Consider the following 17,649-nt stretch of genomic DNA (forward strand, 5'->3'; position numbering starts at 1 on the left):
AAACCAAAACTATTCCTCCTACTCATGTTTACTAAAATCATAACAGGAAATGAAACAACTTTGTCATGAACTCTCAGTTACAAATGCACATTTTGGAATATGGCCTTACAGTAACTGTTGATATAGATGGAATATATCAAAAGAAATCCCTCTTTGGCAATCAGATTTCTGGACATCCTGTTATCATGAAAGAGATAAGGTGGGTGAGGTACTATCTGTTATTGGACCAACTTCTGTTGATGAAAGAGACACGCTTTCCAGCCCCAGAGATCTCTTCTTTAGGTCATTGGAAAGGTAATATTTAAATATGCTGGTGACTGAATGGGAGAGTGTATCCACATTTTAATCCCCTGCCCAGGTATGCAAGCATGGTATCTGCTTTTGCTACTCATCTCCTCTCTTCCCTACTTCCTATCAGCAACAGAAGTATGAAACGGATGTGATTTTTGTTATAGATTCCCACTGTCTATACAGAGAATAGTCATTTGTGTTTAATTCTGCTGCTTGTGGAAAGCTCTGTAAGAAGGCCAGAAAGCAGTGGAGCTGTCCCAGTAAAACTCCAGGAAGACAGCACTATCTTGATTTAATTTTGATTCACATTTGTAAACCGTAAGGACTAGAAATATTTCTGACAACTTAAACTGACATTTTTAAAGGACGGTTAAAATATTTCTGAAATTGATCAATTAAATCTTGACCTCCTATCAGGAAAGTTTCTGGTTCATCAAGCAGTAGTTTTTTTCAAGCCCTGTATTTTAACACTTTCCTTCACATAAGTACAATTTCCTTTTTGTTTCTTGTCTCCCTCTAATCTCCTCTGCCCCCATTTCTTCCACGGTTCCTCATTAAGGGCTGGGGAAGAGGCTTGCTTTGTTAGTCAGAAGATTACAGTAAACTGTAAAATCAACTACAGGAAACTCCTGATTCATCTTCTTGAATAGTAAAACATCCCAAAAGGTTATCTATAAGGAGCTGCTGAAGAAACGAGGACTAGATTCTGGTGACAGTATGGGATACAAACATCTCTTTACTCCCCTACTGTTCACCTTAGCTAATAGCTGAGGAAATGAGGTCTAGTATCAGACAAGACATCTGGACATAAAAGGAGATGAGGTGTAAATGTTGGTGTGAGACGGAAACCATTAACAATATTTGGGAGCACTGATTGGGTTTTGGAGTGAGTTAGTAAAATGATACAGAACATTTTGTACTCTGGTAATGGTTTCAAATACAGCCATTCTCTAGTGACCATTCATTGGCTGTTAGGTATTCTGTGGGAAATGAATTGATGATGTTAATCTAGTTCCTGCTGGGCAGCAACCCATCAGAAAGCAAACATCACACGCAAGAACCCCTTCACCCTGTGTGCCGAAGGAGTGACTATCAGGGTATGTCTACACTACAGCGCTTATTCGAACTAACTTAGTGGGTGTGGAGGGTGGGGTAGGATGGTTTGGGGTGCGGAGGAAGCGGGAGAGGGAGCAGGGGCAGCAGAGGGAGCAGGGGCAGCAGGGGTGGGAGGAGGAGTGAGAGCTGGGGCAGCCGCAGGAGCAGGAGGAGGCAGGAACCGGTCCACCAGGGTCTGGAGGTGGCCTCTGAGGCCACGGCCCTGCTCCTCCAGCGCATCCACACTCCGCAGGCACAGCCGAATGTCCTCCCGGACCCAGTGCTCCTGGTTGCGGAGCAGCTGCTCCATGAACCGGAGGTGCCACCACTGGTAGTCCTCCTCATTCCTGGCACGCCTGCTGGCCCAGGCGCGGGTGGCTGTTGCAGGCGGGGTGGTGCGCCCTGCAGTCTCAGGTGCTGCGGCTGTGGTGAAACAAGAGCAGCCGTCAGTTCTCCCTGGGGACAAGGTGGGTGAAACCCAGCCCCCCTCTGCAAGGCCAAGGCCCCTGCATGACAGCCAGCTGCTGCTCCATGGTGGGCAAGGCCCAGGCACACGGTCCCTGGGCTCCTTCTCCTCCCCATCCCCCCATACACATAAGGGGAGCATGATGGTACTCACAGGTGGAGGCCTCCCCGGCCTCAGACGACACAGGAGATGTTGTCTGTGGGGTTCCTCGGGGGTCCTGGGTCCTGGGCAGGCTCCCGGCAGGCTCCTGGCTCTTGGCGTCCTCCAGCTCCTCCTTCTCGGTGTCCAGGATGGGTCCCTCTGCCCCAGGGTCGATGACGACCCGGGGGGCATGGACAGCGTGAGCCCCCAGGATGTGGTCCAGGGCGTGAAAGTGGGGGCAGGCCTCCGGGTCGGCCTCTGGCAGGCAGGCCCGGGAGTAGGACTGCCGCAGGTCCTTTATTTTACAGCGGACCTGCTCCCGGGTCCGCTGGTGGCCTCTGGCGGCCAGGCTGTCAGCCATGCGGCCGTAGATGGCCGCGTTCCTGTGGCTAGTGTGGAGATCGTGGACATTGGAGGCTTCCCCCCAAACCTCAATGAGGTCCACGATCTCCACACTAGACCAAGTGGGCGCCCGCCTCTTGCGGCCCTGAGCAGGCTCCTGGGAGCCACCAGGCTGATCCCGGGAAGAGGCGGAGGGCTGGGTGGCATCGGGTGGCTGGCTCATCCTGTGCCAGGTGCAGGGTCTGCTGGCTTGGTGCTGGCAGGCTTGCAACTGGCACAAACTGTGTAGCCAGCCCGTGGCCCTTTAAGGGCTCCGGGGCCGGGAGGGGGGCAGACAAGTTTCCCTGGTGTTGGCCAGAGTGGCCACCAGGGCAAGCTGGGAAGGGTTAGCCTCCCACTAGTTCGAATTAAGTGGCTACACAGCCCTTAATTCGAACTAGCTAATTCAAACTAGGTGTTAGTCCTCATAGAATGAGGTTTACCTAGTTCGAATTAAGCGCTCCGCTAGTTCGAATTAAGTTCGAACTAGCAGTTTGTATGTGTAGCGCCTATCAAAGTTAATTCAAACTAACGTCTGTTAGTTCGAATTAACTTTGTAGTGTAGACATACTCTCATAGAGTGAGGGCTGGGGAGGAGGCAATCCTGAAAGTAGGGTGGAGAAGGAATGAGGGAGGAAAGTAGAGGAGAATGGGAAAGAGAGGAATGAAGAAGTCCATGATATGGGGGTGGGGGGATACATTTTGAGCTCTACTAGCACTTGTTACACACAGGGCTGCCCTTAGTGGGACAGGGGACACAGGGCAACTTCCATACTGGAGGTCCTGCCCCAGCCATGTCCCTGCTCCACCTGCCACTCTACCCCTTCCTCAAGTCCCACTCCTGTTCTGCCTGTTCTCTGCCCTCCCTGCCCCCTGCCCTTAGCAATGTGATTGGGGGATTGCAGGGCCTAGAGCAGGGCAGCAACATGGGTTGCCCCCTTTATGCACTCACCATAGCAGTGGGATCCAGAGTATTTCGGCAGCCTGCTCTGCCCCACAATACTGCCCTCTCAGCGATCGCGCCCCATTTCTCCATAGCAGCAGAAAGCAATGCATCTTTGGGGCTGGAGCACTCTACTTCCCACTGCCACAGAGTGCAGTCAGCTAGGAGAGGCTGGCATGGTGGGGCACAGTGGAGCAGGCTCCTGGGCCACTCCGGATCCCACTTCGATGTGGGGGGGCACTCATGCCGTCACCCCATGCCAGGCCCCATAATCCTCAATCCCTCCTGTCCATAGGATGGTTGAGATGGCTGTTGCAGGGTCCCACAAAGTGGGGGCCTGGGGTGGCTGTCACAGTTCATCCTATGGACAGGACAGCTCTGGTTACACAAACAAAACGTTGCCACCCATTTGATGAAATAGGGATCCAGGAGGTGGCAGGGGAGGGCTGCCACCCCAATCTTCCTGGAGCAAGGGTCTGCTTACCCCATCCAGCCACACACCTTGGTATATGGGTCCTGGAATTGGGGAAGTGGCTTGGAGCACGGGTTTCTCTGTAGGGGAGCCCTTGAGGAAATAAACTGTCCACTCACATAGGTCTGTTGAGAACTCCTCACTCTGTATGGGGGGTACCTTGCTGATGGCCCCCATCAAGGCTATGTAGGGGTTGTTGGTGGGATAGTTCTTTTCTAGGGGGGCCTGAAGCCTTGTCCCACCACCAAAAGGCCCCTCTCTCTGTTGGGGGTGGGAGTGAGTTGAACGGGCTGGCCGATAGCAGCCCAGCCCTCCCTCTTAGCTGCTGCGGCCAGGGAATGGTGGTGTAGGGGTGGCAGGTCCCAAGGAGATGATTCGTGGGGGCGCCCCTGACACTATCACCCCAGCAGCAGGCGGGGGCTCTGGAGGGGGGCGAAGGCAGCGTGGCGGGGGGAGGAGGATGCCGGGAGAGCCCAGGGCACTAGCCGGGTGCTGAGTAACAGGACAGCCGGGGGTGAGTCCGCTGATCGGATCGCAGCCCGAAACGGCTCTGAAGTGGGGCCAGCTCCGGCCGCTCTCACCCGGGCACGGAGCCCCACGGGACCGGCGCTGGCAAGTCTCGGCCAGGCTTTGCCGGGCAGGCTGGAGAGTGCCCCGCACAGACGGGCCCCCCCCCCACACACACACACCCCGCCCAGCCTGGGGCCAAGGGCAGCGGGGCGGCCAGGCGGGAAGGCAGCGAGAGGGAGAGCAGCGCAGACCCCCTGGTGCGCGGCAAGGGGACTGGTGGGGGGGGGGGGGGGGGGGAGCTACGTTGCTGCCCATCTGGCCGGTGCTCGGGGCCGCACTGGGCTGGGCGCCCGGGGGAGGGACGGCGGGGCCAGCCGCGGGGAGACGCGCCCAGGTTAGCCCAGGCTCCCAGCCGGCTCGGAGCTAGCGTGAGGCGGGGGCTGCCGCCGCGAGTCCCACCGCCCCCCCGCCCCCCCGCTCCCATGTGCCCGGCTGCCGCCGCCGCGCGTCCCGGGACCCGGCGATGCGGAGGGACCGACGATGAGCGGCAAGCGCGCCTCTGCCCAGCCCCAGCTCCGGCGGTCGCTGAGCGAGCAGCTGCGGGACTCCACCGCCAGAGCCTGGGATTTACTGTGGAGAAACGTCCGCGAGCGCCGGCTGGCAGGTCAGTCCCGCTGCCCCCGGCTCTCCCCTGGCGCGGGGAGACACCTGTCCGGCGGCTCGCGCCCTGCCCTGGCAGCGCCCCTCGCCCCAGGGCCGGAGGCAGCGCCGCGCGCCGGGCAAGGGTGCGGGCTGCCGCTGTGGGCGCGGGGCGCTAGTGCCCGGCCCGGCTGGGCGTGCTCGAGTCACTGGCTGTGGGCTCTAGACAGGGGTGAAAGGAAGCGGGTGCGCCCGGGTGCGCAGCTCGCCACAGGGCTGCGGCAAAAGTCAGCAGGGAGCTATTTAAAGGGCTGGCAGGGACCCGGTTACACCAGCTTGTTAGTCTTTAAAGTGCTACATTGTCCTGCATTTTGCTTCAGCTACCCCAGACTAACACGGCTACATTTCTATCACTATTCCACATGCAGGACAGTACCTGTAAGACTTTGGAAGTTACTGTCACTGCTGGCTCTAGACAGCGCTTTGCCTGGCTGCCCTCTGTCCCCCTCTGCCCGCATAGCGCTGTGAGTGTATACTGCACACTCTCCAGCTGAAGCACCCAAGTGCTCTCCTTTTGTTTTTGTAACTTCTAAGGGATCCCATATGTGACAGCTCTCGGTTATCCATCGCTCGCCCAGTGCTATTACCAAACTAAGCAGGAGGAAGTGAGCACAATCCCCAGGAGGGGAGGCAGGGAGATCAGTCCTCTGGATGTTTCAGAATCAGAGCAGGGCATGGGGAGGGAAATCCCCTCCTGGGTCCTTCCTCATGGGGGAATAGTGTCCCATCATGTATCTAAAACATTGTGAGTTCTACCCTCAGCTGGCTAAGCAGGCTGATTCAAAGCACATGGAAACTGGATAAAAGGTTTTTTTGTGTGTGGATGGTGCAAGGTTAGGGTTAAAACCTGGGTAAGAATCTGGGCTAACTCTGCAGTGAAGACATACTTTGCAAGGGGAGACTTCACAATTATCAGATCCAAATTAAGACATAACCTGTCTGATTACATCCCACTATCCACCCATGATGGGTGGGGGCAGATTTTCAAATGTGTTTAGACACCTAATGGTGTAAATAGGACCATAATGGGTTGCTCAAAGGTGCCTTAGCAGATTAGGTTCCTGAATCTCTCTGTGATTGGTCAGCAAGGTTAAGGACCAAGATACCTTTGAAAATCTATCTTTTAGAATCTTAATCCCCTCAAATAAAGTCAGAGGAGACACAATAAAGCAATCTCCTTCAGGAGTGATTCAGGTCATATTGAGAACAGGATGGCAGTAATGTTGCTTTTCACACATAATTAAAGCTTATAAAAACCTTCAAGATGAAAAGATTTAGATGGCTTCAAGTTCGATTTTATGAGCACATTAGATAATACTAGAAATGCAAGAGAAATTTGTCAAATGTAATGAACATTAATTTGCATTACATGGATTCTTCAAACTATCCACAAGAGTCAACAGAATATAGTTGAAGGACACTGTCTAGGACTGTGTAACATGGTGCTATTGACGTGTATAGGGCACATGTTTCTAATGTAGGCATCTAAATTGTTTCCACAAAATATTTGTCCACAGGTTCAAATATTTAAAATAATGAAAACAAATTACATGCTTGTTTTTGAAGACTTGGCACAGAAAGTTTGGCTATGGCAAAGAGGGGATATTTGTGAAGTAGTATCTGATAGGGCGTAGGGGCACAGAGCCCCAGAATCCTATTTGTTTATTTCTAAACTTGATAGTTTTTATGTGTTTTTTTTTCCCAAAATATTCATCTCTCCTTATATGTGATCTGGTTAGCACTTTGTTAAAAGCACATGCCAGCAAGGCATTCAGCTGGGACACCAGGTTAGCCATCTTCTGTCAAACAGATCTCTACTACTGCTTGAGTGAGCAGCAGGCCTGGGCAGACTGCCACAGAGCAGCAGCCAACTTTTTAAAGGAACTTGGATTAAAATTGATGAAGTCAGGCTTTTTAGCTGAAGTGGCTATACTACTCAAGTCCAGGCTTAATGCACTGCCATAATTCATATGTTATTAATTCCATTATAATATGCTGTTGAATTTGTGGTAAAGGTGCCCTTTATCTGATTACATGGTTCATTTGACAAGATAACAAAATGTGCACCAATATTATCTGTAGAGCTAGCAGGTTCCAAATATATCCTGTTCCTCAGATGGTTTTATGCCTCTTGGCTTTCTGCCCTTGCATTTGTATTTATTTGTCTTTGTGTGTATCTTAACTTGGCCTCTGTGACCCCAGTAAATATCCCTGTGGCCTCTTTCTTCCACATTTCTTTAATGAAAAGACATGGAATTTAGGATCTTCTAAATAAGTCATCATTTGCTGGCTGGCTGAGCAGCTGCCCATCCATAGTAATAAATAAGATAACACTAAGGTTGTCCAACTTTCTTTCTTCCCAATACTGATGTTTAGGCTGCAGCCCTGAATGACAATCACATTGGCAATCCTGGACAGTTAACTAGGGTTTCAGAAGAATGACAGAGATGAGAACACTTTTAACCCTTAGCTTGCTGGGGTTTTTGCCTGGCTTCCAGCCAAATGAAGGTTCAAGAAACAGTTATAGAGCAAATCATCATCATTATTATAAGCAAAGATAGAAGAGGTTTTGGGGCGCTGATATATTTACTCCTTTGTCTCACTCAACATTTTCACCTCTTTATTTAAGGCTCAGACATAGGTTTCCTAACATTACTGTAGGGGAGGAGAATGTCCCCTACACGGGTTATTGGCATTAACACTCCACGTGTTGTAGGGGAGAGCAGTTGCTACTCCGCCTCCCATAGAGTTGGCCAAGAAGTGGATGAACAAGAGCAGGACTCTGTCCCCCCTCACTCCAGCCAGCACAGCTAGGCTGCAGTGGACAGGGAGGAAAAGAATTATGGAGTGTTACTCCTTTCTCCCTGCCCTTGAGCAAGGGGGATTAGGAACCATAGTGTGACTTTGTCCCTTTTCTGCTTCTGATATTGGTCAGTTATGTAATGTCCCTTATTCAGGCTGGATTGCAAGGTGCAAAGCTAGCTCTTAGTCTTTTTTCTTCTGTTCCACTAACACCAACTGTTAAAATACTGGGTATACTTTATATAGTGTGCTAAGTGGTGCTTTTAGTAGTTTCTGTGCTTTTTTTGTTATTACATAGGCAGGTCACATTCAGCAAGATTTCTATTACACTAATATTTTCATTTGACTGTTTAGAATTCACTAACAGGCTCATTCTCTAGTGTGACTTTGTTTTTGTCAGTGTCAGTTGGAGATGGAAAAATAAATTTAGCCATTACTTTTGGGCGATTTATCAAATACACTATTGACAAATTGACCTAATTTTTAAAGACCATCTAATACACTGGAATTTACTCTAAAGACAATTCAGTGGAGAAATTTAGGCCCTGATGTAGCTCCTGTTTTAAGTCCCATTGGAGGGCATATCAACACGTGGTAATGTAGGTATAGCCAGAGTCAGGGATCACTAAATTTAACTACCTATTTAAGTGGTTTTTTGGACTGGGGCCTTGATGATAAAGTTGTCTGAAATATCATATATACAAAGACCTTAGATAGAATCATAGAATCATAGAATAATAGGACTGGAAGGGACCTCGAGAGGTCATCGAGTCCAGCCCCCCGCCCTCAAGGCAGGATCAAGCTCCGTCTACACCATCCCTGACAGATGTCTATCTAACCTGTTCTTAAATATCTCCAGAGAGGGAGATTCCACCACCTCCCTTGGCAATTTATTCCAATATTTGACCACCCTGACAGTTAGGAATTTTTTCCTAATGTCCAATCTAAACCTCCCCTGCTGCACTTTAAGCCCATTACTCCTTGTCCTGTCCTCAGAAACCAAGAGGAACAAATTTTCGCCTTCCTCCTTGTGACACCCTTTTAGATATTTGAAAACCGCTATCATGTCCCCCCTTAATCTTCTTTTTTCCAAACTAAACAAGCCCAGTTCATGAAGCCTGGCTTCATAGGTCATGTTCTCTAGACCTTTAATCATTCTTGTCGCTCTTCTCTGCACCCTTTCCAATTTCTCCACATCTTTCTTGAAATGTGGCGCCCAGAACTGGACACAGTACTCCAGCTGAGGCCTAACTAGTGCAGAATAGAGCGGCAGAATGACTTCACGAGTTTTGCTTACAACACACCTGTTGATACAACCTAGAATCATATTTGCTTTTTTGGCAACAGCATCACACTGTTGACTCATATTCAACTTGTGGTCCACTATGACCCCTAGATCCCTTTCTGCCATGCTCCTTCCTAGACAGTCGCTTCCCATCTTGTATGTATGGAACTGATTGTTCCTTCCTAAGTGGAGCACTTTGCATTTCTCTTTATTAAACCTCATCCTGTTTACCTCTGACCATTTCTCTAACTTGCTAAGGTCATTTTGAATTATGTCCCTATCCTCCAAAGAAGTCGCAACCCCACCCAGTTTGGTATCATCTGCAAACTTAATAAGAGTACTCTCTATCCCAATATCTACATCATTGATGAAGATATTGAATAGTACGGGTCCCAAAACAGACCCTTGAGGAACTCCACTTGTTATCCCTTTCCAGCAGGATTTAGAACCGTTAACAACAACTCTCTGACTACGGTTATCCAGCCAATTATGCACCCACCTTATCGTGGCCCTATCTAAGTTATATTTGCCTAGTTTATCAATAAGAATATCATGCGAGACCGTATCAAATGCCTTACTAAAGTCTAGGTATATGACATCCACCGCTTCTCCCTTATCCACAAGGCTCGTTATCTTATCAAAGAAAGCTATCAGATTAGTTTGGCATGACTTGTTCTTCACAAACCCATGCTGGCTATTCCCTATCACTTTATTACTTTCCAAGTGTTTGCATACGATTTCCTTAATTACCTGCTCCATTATCTTCCCTGGGACAGACGTTAAACTGACCGGTCTATAATTTCCTGGGTTGTTCTTATTCCCCTTTTTATAGATGGGCACAATATTTGCCCTTTTCCAGTCTTCTGGAATCTCCCCTGTCTGCCATGATTTTTCAAAGATCATAGCTAAAGGCTCAGATACCTCCTCTATCAGCTCCTTGAGTATCCTGGGATGCATTTCATCAGGACCTGGTGACTTGCTGACATCTAACTTTCCTAAGTGATTTTTAACTTGTTCTTTGTGTATCCTATCTTCTAAACTTACCCTCTCTCTGCTTGTATTCACTACGTTAGGCACACCTCCAGACTTCTCGGTGAAGACCGAAACAAAGAAGTCATTGAGCATCTCCGCCATTTCCAAGTTCCCTGTTACTGCTTCTCCCTCCTCGCTAAGCAGTGGGCCTACCCTGTCCTTGGTCTTCCTCTTGCTTTTAATGTATTTATAAAAGGTCTTCTTGTTTCCCTTTATGCCTGTAGCTAGTTTGATCTCATTTTGTGCCTTTGCCTTTCTAATCTTGCCCCTGCATTCCCGTGTTGCTTGCCTATATTCATCCTTTGTTAGTTGTCCTAGTTTCCATTTTTTATATGACTCCTTTTTTATTTTGAGATCATGCAAGATCTCCTTGTTAAGCCAAGCTGGTCTTTTGCCATATTTTCTATCTTTCCTACACAGCGGAATTGTTTGCTTTTGGGCCCTTAACAACGTCCCTTTGAAATACTTCCAACTCTCCTCAGTTGTTTTTCCCTTCAGTCTTGCTTCCCATGGGACCTTACCTACAAGTTCTCTGAGCTTATCAAAATCTGCCTTCCTGAAATCCATAACCTCAATTGTGCTGGTCTCCCTTCTGCCTTTCCTTAAGATCATGAACTCTATTATTTCGTGATCACTGTCCCCTATACTGTCTTCCACTTTCAAGTTCTCAACTAGTTCCTCCCTATTTGTTAAAACCAAATCCAGAACAGCTTCTCCTCTGGTAGCTTTTTCAACCTTCTGAAACAGAAAGTTGTCTCCAATGCAGTCCAGAAACTTATTGGATAGCCTGTGCCTCGCTGTGTTAGTTTCCCAACATATGTCTGGATAGTTGAAGTCCCCCATCACCACCAAATCTTGGGCTTTGGATAGTTTTGTTAATTGTTTAAAAAAGGCCTCATCCACCTCTTCCACCTGGCTAGGTGGCCTGTAGTAGACTCCTAGCATGATATCACCCTCGTTTTTTACCCCTTTTAGCTTAACCCAGAGACTCTCTACACAGCTATCTCCTACGTTCATCTCCACTTCAGTCCAAGTGTGTACATTTTTAATATACAAGGCAACCCCTCCTCCCTTTTTTCCCTGTCTGTCCTTCCTGAGCAAGCCATACCCTTCCATACCAATATTCCAATCATGCGTCCCATCCCACCAGGTTTCTGTAATACCAATGATATCATAGTTGTATTTATTGGTTAGCAATTCCAGTTCTTCCTGCTTATTACCCATACTTCTCGCATTTGTATATAGGCATCTAAGATACTGATTTGATCTTGCCTCCCTGTTGTGCCCTGACCCTCCTTTCTCCTTGCCATTATAGGCCGTAGTCCCCCCCATTTCCAACCCATCTCCCAGTCCCGCACATTCAGCACTTACCTGTGGGCTTTGCTCACCTGCCCCCGACAAACCTAGTTTAAAGCCCTCCTCACAAGGTTAGCCAGTCTGTGTCCAAACAAGGCCTTCCCGCTCCTGGAAAGGTGAACTCCATCTCCGCCAAGCAGTCCTTCCTGGAAGAGCACCCCGTGATCAAGGAAGCCGAATCCCTCCTGGCGACACCATCGTCGCAGCCAGGCATTCACCTCCAGGATGCACCTCTCTCTGCCCGGGCCCCTACCTTTGACAGGAAGGATAGAAGAGAATACCACCTGCGCTCCAAACTCCTTCACCCGTACTCCCAAAGCCCTGTAGTCACACTTGATCCGCTCAGTGTCACACCTGGCAGTATCATTTGTGCCCACGTGGATGAGTAGCATGGGGTAGTAGTCAGAGGGCCGGATGATCCTCGACAATGCCTCCGTAACATCTCGGATACGGGCCCCTGGCAGACAGCATACCTCTCGAGATGAGCTGTCAGGGCGACAGATGGGTGCCTCCGTTCCCCTCAGAAGAGAGTCTCCAACCACCACTACTCTACGTTTCCTCCTCGCAGTGGTGGCAGGAGACTGCTCAACCTTGGTGGTGCAAGGCCTGGTCTCCTCCACTGTGGGGGGTGACTCCTTGTCTCCTGCTGAAAGTAAAGTGTAACGGTTATGTAACAACACAGTGGGAGGGTTAGGAGCAGGGGTGGAACACTGCCCGCTGCCGGAAGTAACCAGCTGCCAGCGCTCACCCTGCACCACTGCCTCCTCCATAAGTGGCTGGTCAACAGTCCCACATCCTAGGACAGTGACCTCCGTGGACTCCACAGGAATACTGTCCAGGAATTCCTCATGGCTTCGAATGCTCCTCAGCCTGGCCACCTCCTCCTGTAGCTCTCCCACCTGCTGCCTGAGAGATTCCACCAGCAGGCACCTTTCACAACGGTTGTCTCCCCCAGCCTGGAGATCACTCAGTGGGAATTGCAAGCCACAAATACAGCAAGACCACCCCAGGACCTGGGTAGAGGCATCCATGCTCAGGTTCTCTGTCTGGATACAGGCACAGGTGGAGGAGACAGGAGAAGTACTGGCACAAGCGCTACGGGTCTTCATCACCATCAGTCACTCCCTCTGCTCAACTCCCTCTTCAACTCTCCTGTCTGCAGTCCCCTGTCCGCTTCGCTCCCCTGGTCGCACTGCTCTGGCTTTTTAAAGCCTGCTTGCCTAGGTCAGGCCTGCCCCCTTCTGAGTCACACAGGGGAAGGCTGAGCCTGAGGCTAATCAGAGGCAATCAAGGGAACAATGGCAGGCTCTCAGTCCCAACTGCCACAGAAGCTGAAACTGAAACTGCTAGCACTCCCTGGAATCAGACTCAATTCACACTTCAAACTGTAAAATTCAAACAGTCAGGCACACACACACACACTCACACCACAGCTTGTACTCTCACCGGGTAGCCTCTTCGGCGGTGGGGTCGCTTTGCTCTCCCTCTTCAACTCTCCTGTCTGCAGTCCCCTGTCCGCTTCGCTCCCCTGGTCGCACTGCTCTGGCTTTTTAAAGCCTGCTTGCCTAGGTCAGGCCTGCCCCCTTCTGAGTCACACAGGGGAAGGCTGAGCCTGAGGCTAATCAGAGGCAATCAAGGGAACAATGGCAGGCTCTCAGTCCCAACTGCCACAGAAGCTGAAACTGAAACTGCTAGCACTCCCTGGAATCAGACTCAATTCACACTTCAAACTGTAAAATTCAAACAGTCAGGCACACACACACACTCACACCACAGCTTGTACTCTCACCGGGTAGCCTCTTCGGCGGTGGGGTCGCTTTGCTCTCCCTCTTCAACTCCCCTGTCTGCAGTCCCCTGTCTGGTTTAATCTGACTGTAAATGTGGACCATCTGGTAGGTTTAATCTGACTGTAAATGTGGACCATCAGACTACTGCATTTGAAAAATGACTGAAATTCTTTGCTTTAAGGATTTGACCATTTTTCTTCACATCTTGAAACTAGTGTTGTTGTTTTTTAATCACTTAGGGCAGTGGTCCCTAACGCAGTTCCCATGGGCGCCATGGTGCCTGCCGGGGCATCTATATGCGCCCACCGAGTGACCAGGGCCAGGCCAAGTCATTCTTGCGCCCCGAGCCCCAGGCACACACGCAGCCCCACTCCCGAGCGCACGGTTCATGCGAGGCCCCTCTCTGGATGCGCAGCGCGTGAGAAGCCCTGCCCCCAGACGCACGGCGGCCCCAAAAGGTTGAGGACCACTGACTTAAGGTATGTCTACACAGCAACATTATTTAGAAATAACTAGCGTTATTTCGAAATAACTTAGTCCGCATCTACACAACAGGCAGTTATTTCAAAATAATGTCAAAATACTGTCAAGCTGGAGGACTTCTTACTCCGACTCCTGTAACCCTCATTGTATGAGGAATAAGGGAAGTCAGCAGAAGAGTGCTCTATTTCAAAATAAGTGCTGTGTAGATGCTCCCCACTTCTAAATAAACTATTTCAAAATAAACTACGCAATTGACATAGCTCAGTTTGTGTAACTTATTTCGAGTTAAGCCCTGGTGTGTAGTCACACCCTTAATGAGCCTATGGTGCTTACTGAAATCCTGACTCAAATCATGATCAACTGCCATTGTAAAACTTATGTTAATAATAATAATGACTTACATTTATTTATGCAGTGTTGTTGTAGCTGTGTTGGTCCCAGGATATTAGGGAGACAAGATGGATGTGGTAATATCTTTTATTGGACCAGCTTCTGTTGTTGAAAGAGACTTTGTAAGCAGGAAAACTTGTCTCTTTCATCACTTACACAAAGTGTTTCTCACCAACAGAAGTTGGTCCAATAAAATATATTACCATACCCACCTTGTCTCTTACATTTATTTAGCACTTTTGTTTCAGAATGATACCTTGTAAGCAATTGACAAGTGCCATGTGCACCCTGGCATACTATAAATAATTAAATAAAAAACTATATACAGAAAGATAATTAATGTTGCGAAGTTAAGCACTCAAAAGTTAGGAGATGCCAAAATTTATGGTTGCCCATTCAATCTTAATTTGTTCTCCTGGTGCATAGGTATTATGATGCAGTCTTGCACTATGTAATCACACACTATATTTTCCCCACAGACCTCCTCACCTTAGTTGAGTTACACTGGTCTACACTGCATGGAATGGTCAAAGTAAGACACACAACTCCAGTTATGTAAATTACATAGCTGGAGTCAATTTATCTTGATCTTCCAGGTAGTGTAGGCATGCCCTCAGTGCATAGGACAGACACTGCTCATTGAATGAGCAGCTATTGGATATTTTGATTTCTGCTCTTTGTTCACAGATGTTATTTACTACATGCTATTCAAAGCAGGGTTTGAAAACAGAATTATTAATTTCCTCATAAGATCTTAAGAATGGCCATTCTGGGTCAGATCAAAGGTCTGTCTATCTCAGTATCCCGTCTTCCCATAGTGGGCAATGCCAGGTGCCGCAGAGGGAATGAACAGAACAAGTAATCATCAAGTGATCCATCCCCAGCCACCCATTGCCAGCTGGCAAACAGAAGACTTTTCTGTGGTGCTCATCCTTGTAGTATCTGAGTACTTCACAAACATTCATACATTTAATTTTACAATATCCCTGTGGGGGTGAGAAAGTATAATTATCCTCATTCTACAGATAGGAATTTGGTCACAGAAAGATTGAGGTCAAAATTGTCCACTAATTTTGGGTGCCAAATTCAAAACACTTTATATTTCAGAGTATTTAGTTTTATATAGAACTCTACATGTTTTAAGCACAGTCCCTGTTGACTTCAATTGCAGCTTTTGAGCACTTAGAACTTCTTCAAATCATACTCCAGGATATGAAGTTGGTCACCCGGAAAATGAGGAGCATAGAGTTTGGGTGGAATCCACAAAGGCACTTAGGTGTTACAAGGCTGAATATCAGTGCCTAATTTTAGGTGTCTGGAAAATCATGGGACTAACGCTGCAATGCACAAAGCTGAGTTAGGTGCCTACATTCCCTGTGCAGTGAAAGGGGAGAAAGAGGCACCTAAGAATGTAACCCACAAAAATCTATATACTAGGTAGGGAGTCACTTAACCTAACTAATGGAGAAGCCAGAATACTAAACACAAACTCTCGCAGGGTATGTCTACACTGCAGTTTTTCCAGAAAAACGGCTGTTTTTCCGGAACAACTACACTTATGTCCACACTGCTATTGTGTTCTTTTGACAGAAAATCGAAAGACTGGAGGGCTTTTTCTGACAGTGGTAAACTTCTTTCTATGAGGAAGAAGCCTTTTTCGGAAAAAGCTTTTTTGGGAAAAGGCTTGTGTGGACGTGGAAGAAGGTGTTTTTTCGAAAGAAGAAGCTTCCAGGAAAAAGCACAGGTGCCCTGACGGCCACTCTGTCCACAGTAATCACAACTGAAATGCGAGATAGCGTCCAATAAATGTGGACACTATCTTTAAAAAAAGCAGATTACTTTTTCATTGCACTTTTGCTATGTAGATGCTCTCTTTCAAAAAAAAGTTCTTCTGGAAAAGTTTCTTCTGAAAGAATCTTGCAGTCTAGACATAGCCTCAGAGATCTATGCCTAAGTCCAGGTTGCAGGGAGGCACTTAGCTCTGCTAGCAATCCATGAATGGCAGTCCCTCTCCTTGCTTGGCATCTATGGAGTTTCTTGCAGGATTAAGTTAGGTACCTGCTTGCTCCACACATACAGGCTAGAGGAAGGGTCCCCTGCCTAGTAACTTTTAATTCAGTGGTTAGCACATTCACCTGAGATGTGGGAGACCGAGATTCAGTTCTCAGCAGGGAATGGGATGGAAAATTCTAATGTGAAAGAATGATTGGACTAGAGAGTGTGGCAGAATGATTATAGTTAAATGATTAAGGCTCCCACATGGGGGGAAGGAGAGCCTGGATCTAATCCTCCGTTCCAGTCACTCTTTCAATATTTAAATGTGTTTAGATCAGACTAGGTAGCCAAATATGGCAGTCACTTTAAGGCTTCTTGCCTAGCCAGTCCCAGTGTTTCCCACTCAACGTTCATCATCTCAGCCCCAGTTTCCTTACCACATCTGTCCTAATCTTGCTCCCTTCAGATTCCTTAACCTAATCTAGTCCCTCTGCTGCTGCCTTCCTGCTTCAGGGCCAGCTCTTTTTCCTGCTACATTTGAATCAGGCTGCTTCCTCCTCCATTGCCTGGGCACCAGTGGGGAGAACACTGAGAGCACAGGAGAGAGAAACTCTGCTTTTACTTCCAGTGCCCCACACTAGAGGAGTTCAGAATAGCTGGGAGCAGGCATCACAAGGAGAATCCTATTCCGCTGTCCTGCCCTGGGCAGGTTGGTGCATGCCAGTGCAGATGAAATCCAATTTAGCTGCCAGACTGTAGCATGTCCTTATTGATTCTGTGGCTATTGCAATTTTTCAACAGTTGAGCGTGGCCAAATTTGGGAAGCTTTTTACAGGTAAAGCAAAAGGTGAGTCCCTGTTAGAGTGCAGAGAGGCACAAAAGCTTCTCAGTGAAACAGCTGTAAGAATATCTATTTTTCTACGTTTTCTCTTGAAAATGGCTGAACTGTTTTTGCAGAAACTACAAAAAAATAGCCTAAAGTAGTCACCTGTTATAAAAAAGTTTAGCCAAGTTATAAATATTAGAAAACAGGGAAACGTCAGGCTAGGTTGACTATAAGCATCACTATCAGCTCCACCTACAATAATACAAAAGCACTTTAGATTCTGATTTGCAGCTTTATGATCACTTCACCCACCATTGAAATGCAACTACCTCAGTGATGAGATAGCTTAGGATAGGAAGCACAATTTGTCCAACTGTATCTTCAGGGAGGATTCAGGAATTGCATTTTGCACCAGAACAGTATTCCAGTGGAAAATGCCCTTTTCACAAAATCAGAATTTCCCATGGGGAAATTTCTATTTTCTGTCAGGAAAATCAAAATGATGGCTCCCTGGCTGCTCGCCAGGAAGGATCTTATCAATTTCACATTTTGCCTGCATAGCGAAAGCAAAACTGGAGAGTTTTCCAGGCAAGCAGCTGTTGCTCGGCTGGGAGGCGTGGGTCAGGCTGAGTGCCCTGGTTGGCTGCCTGCCCCACACCCTGGCTATCTCTCCAATAGCAGGGTGGGATGGGGGA

General features: G+C 48.2%; 1 protein-coding gene across 4 annotated transcripts in view; it reads left to right on the forward strand.

The window, feature by feature from the left end:
* STARD13 (StAR related lipid transfer domain containing 13) overlaps positions 1-17,649 on the forward strand; it is a 430,610-nt gene that overhangs the window by 218,452 nt on the left and 194,509 nt on the right. Inside the window, exon 1 of one of the 4 annotated variants that reach the window (XM_075919192.1) lies at positions 4,586-4,963. The exons of the other annotated variants lie outside the window; for them this stretch is intronic. Coding sequence (XP_075775307.1) covers positions 4,840-4,963 — 124 coding nt within the window. The 5' untranslated portion in view covers positions 4,586-4,839. Of the gene's footprint in view, positions 1-4,585; positions 4,964-17,649 lie in introns of those variants that run through there. 4 annotated transcript variants of the gene reach the window in all.

Source organism: Pelodiscus sinensis, chromosome 1 (assembly GCF_049634645.1).
Source record: "Pelodiscus sinensis isolate JC-2024 chromosome 1, ASM4963464v1, whole genome shotgun sequence".
Lineage (NCBI taxonomy): Eukaryota > Metazoa > Chordata > Testudines > Trionychidae > Pelodiscus > Pelodiscus sinensis.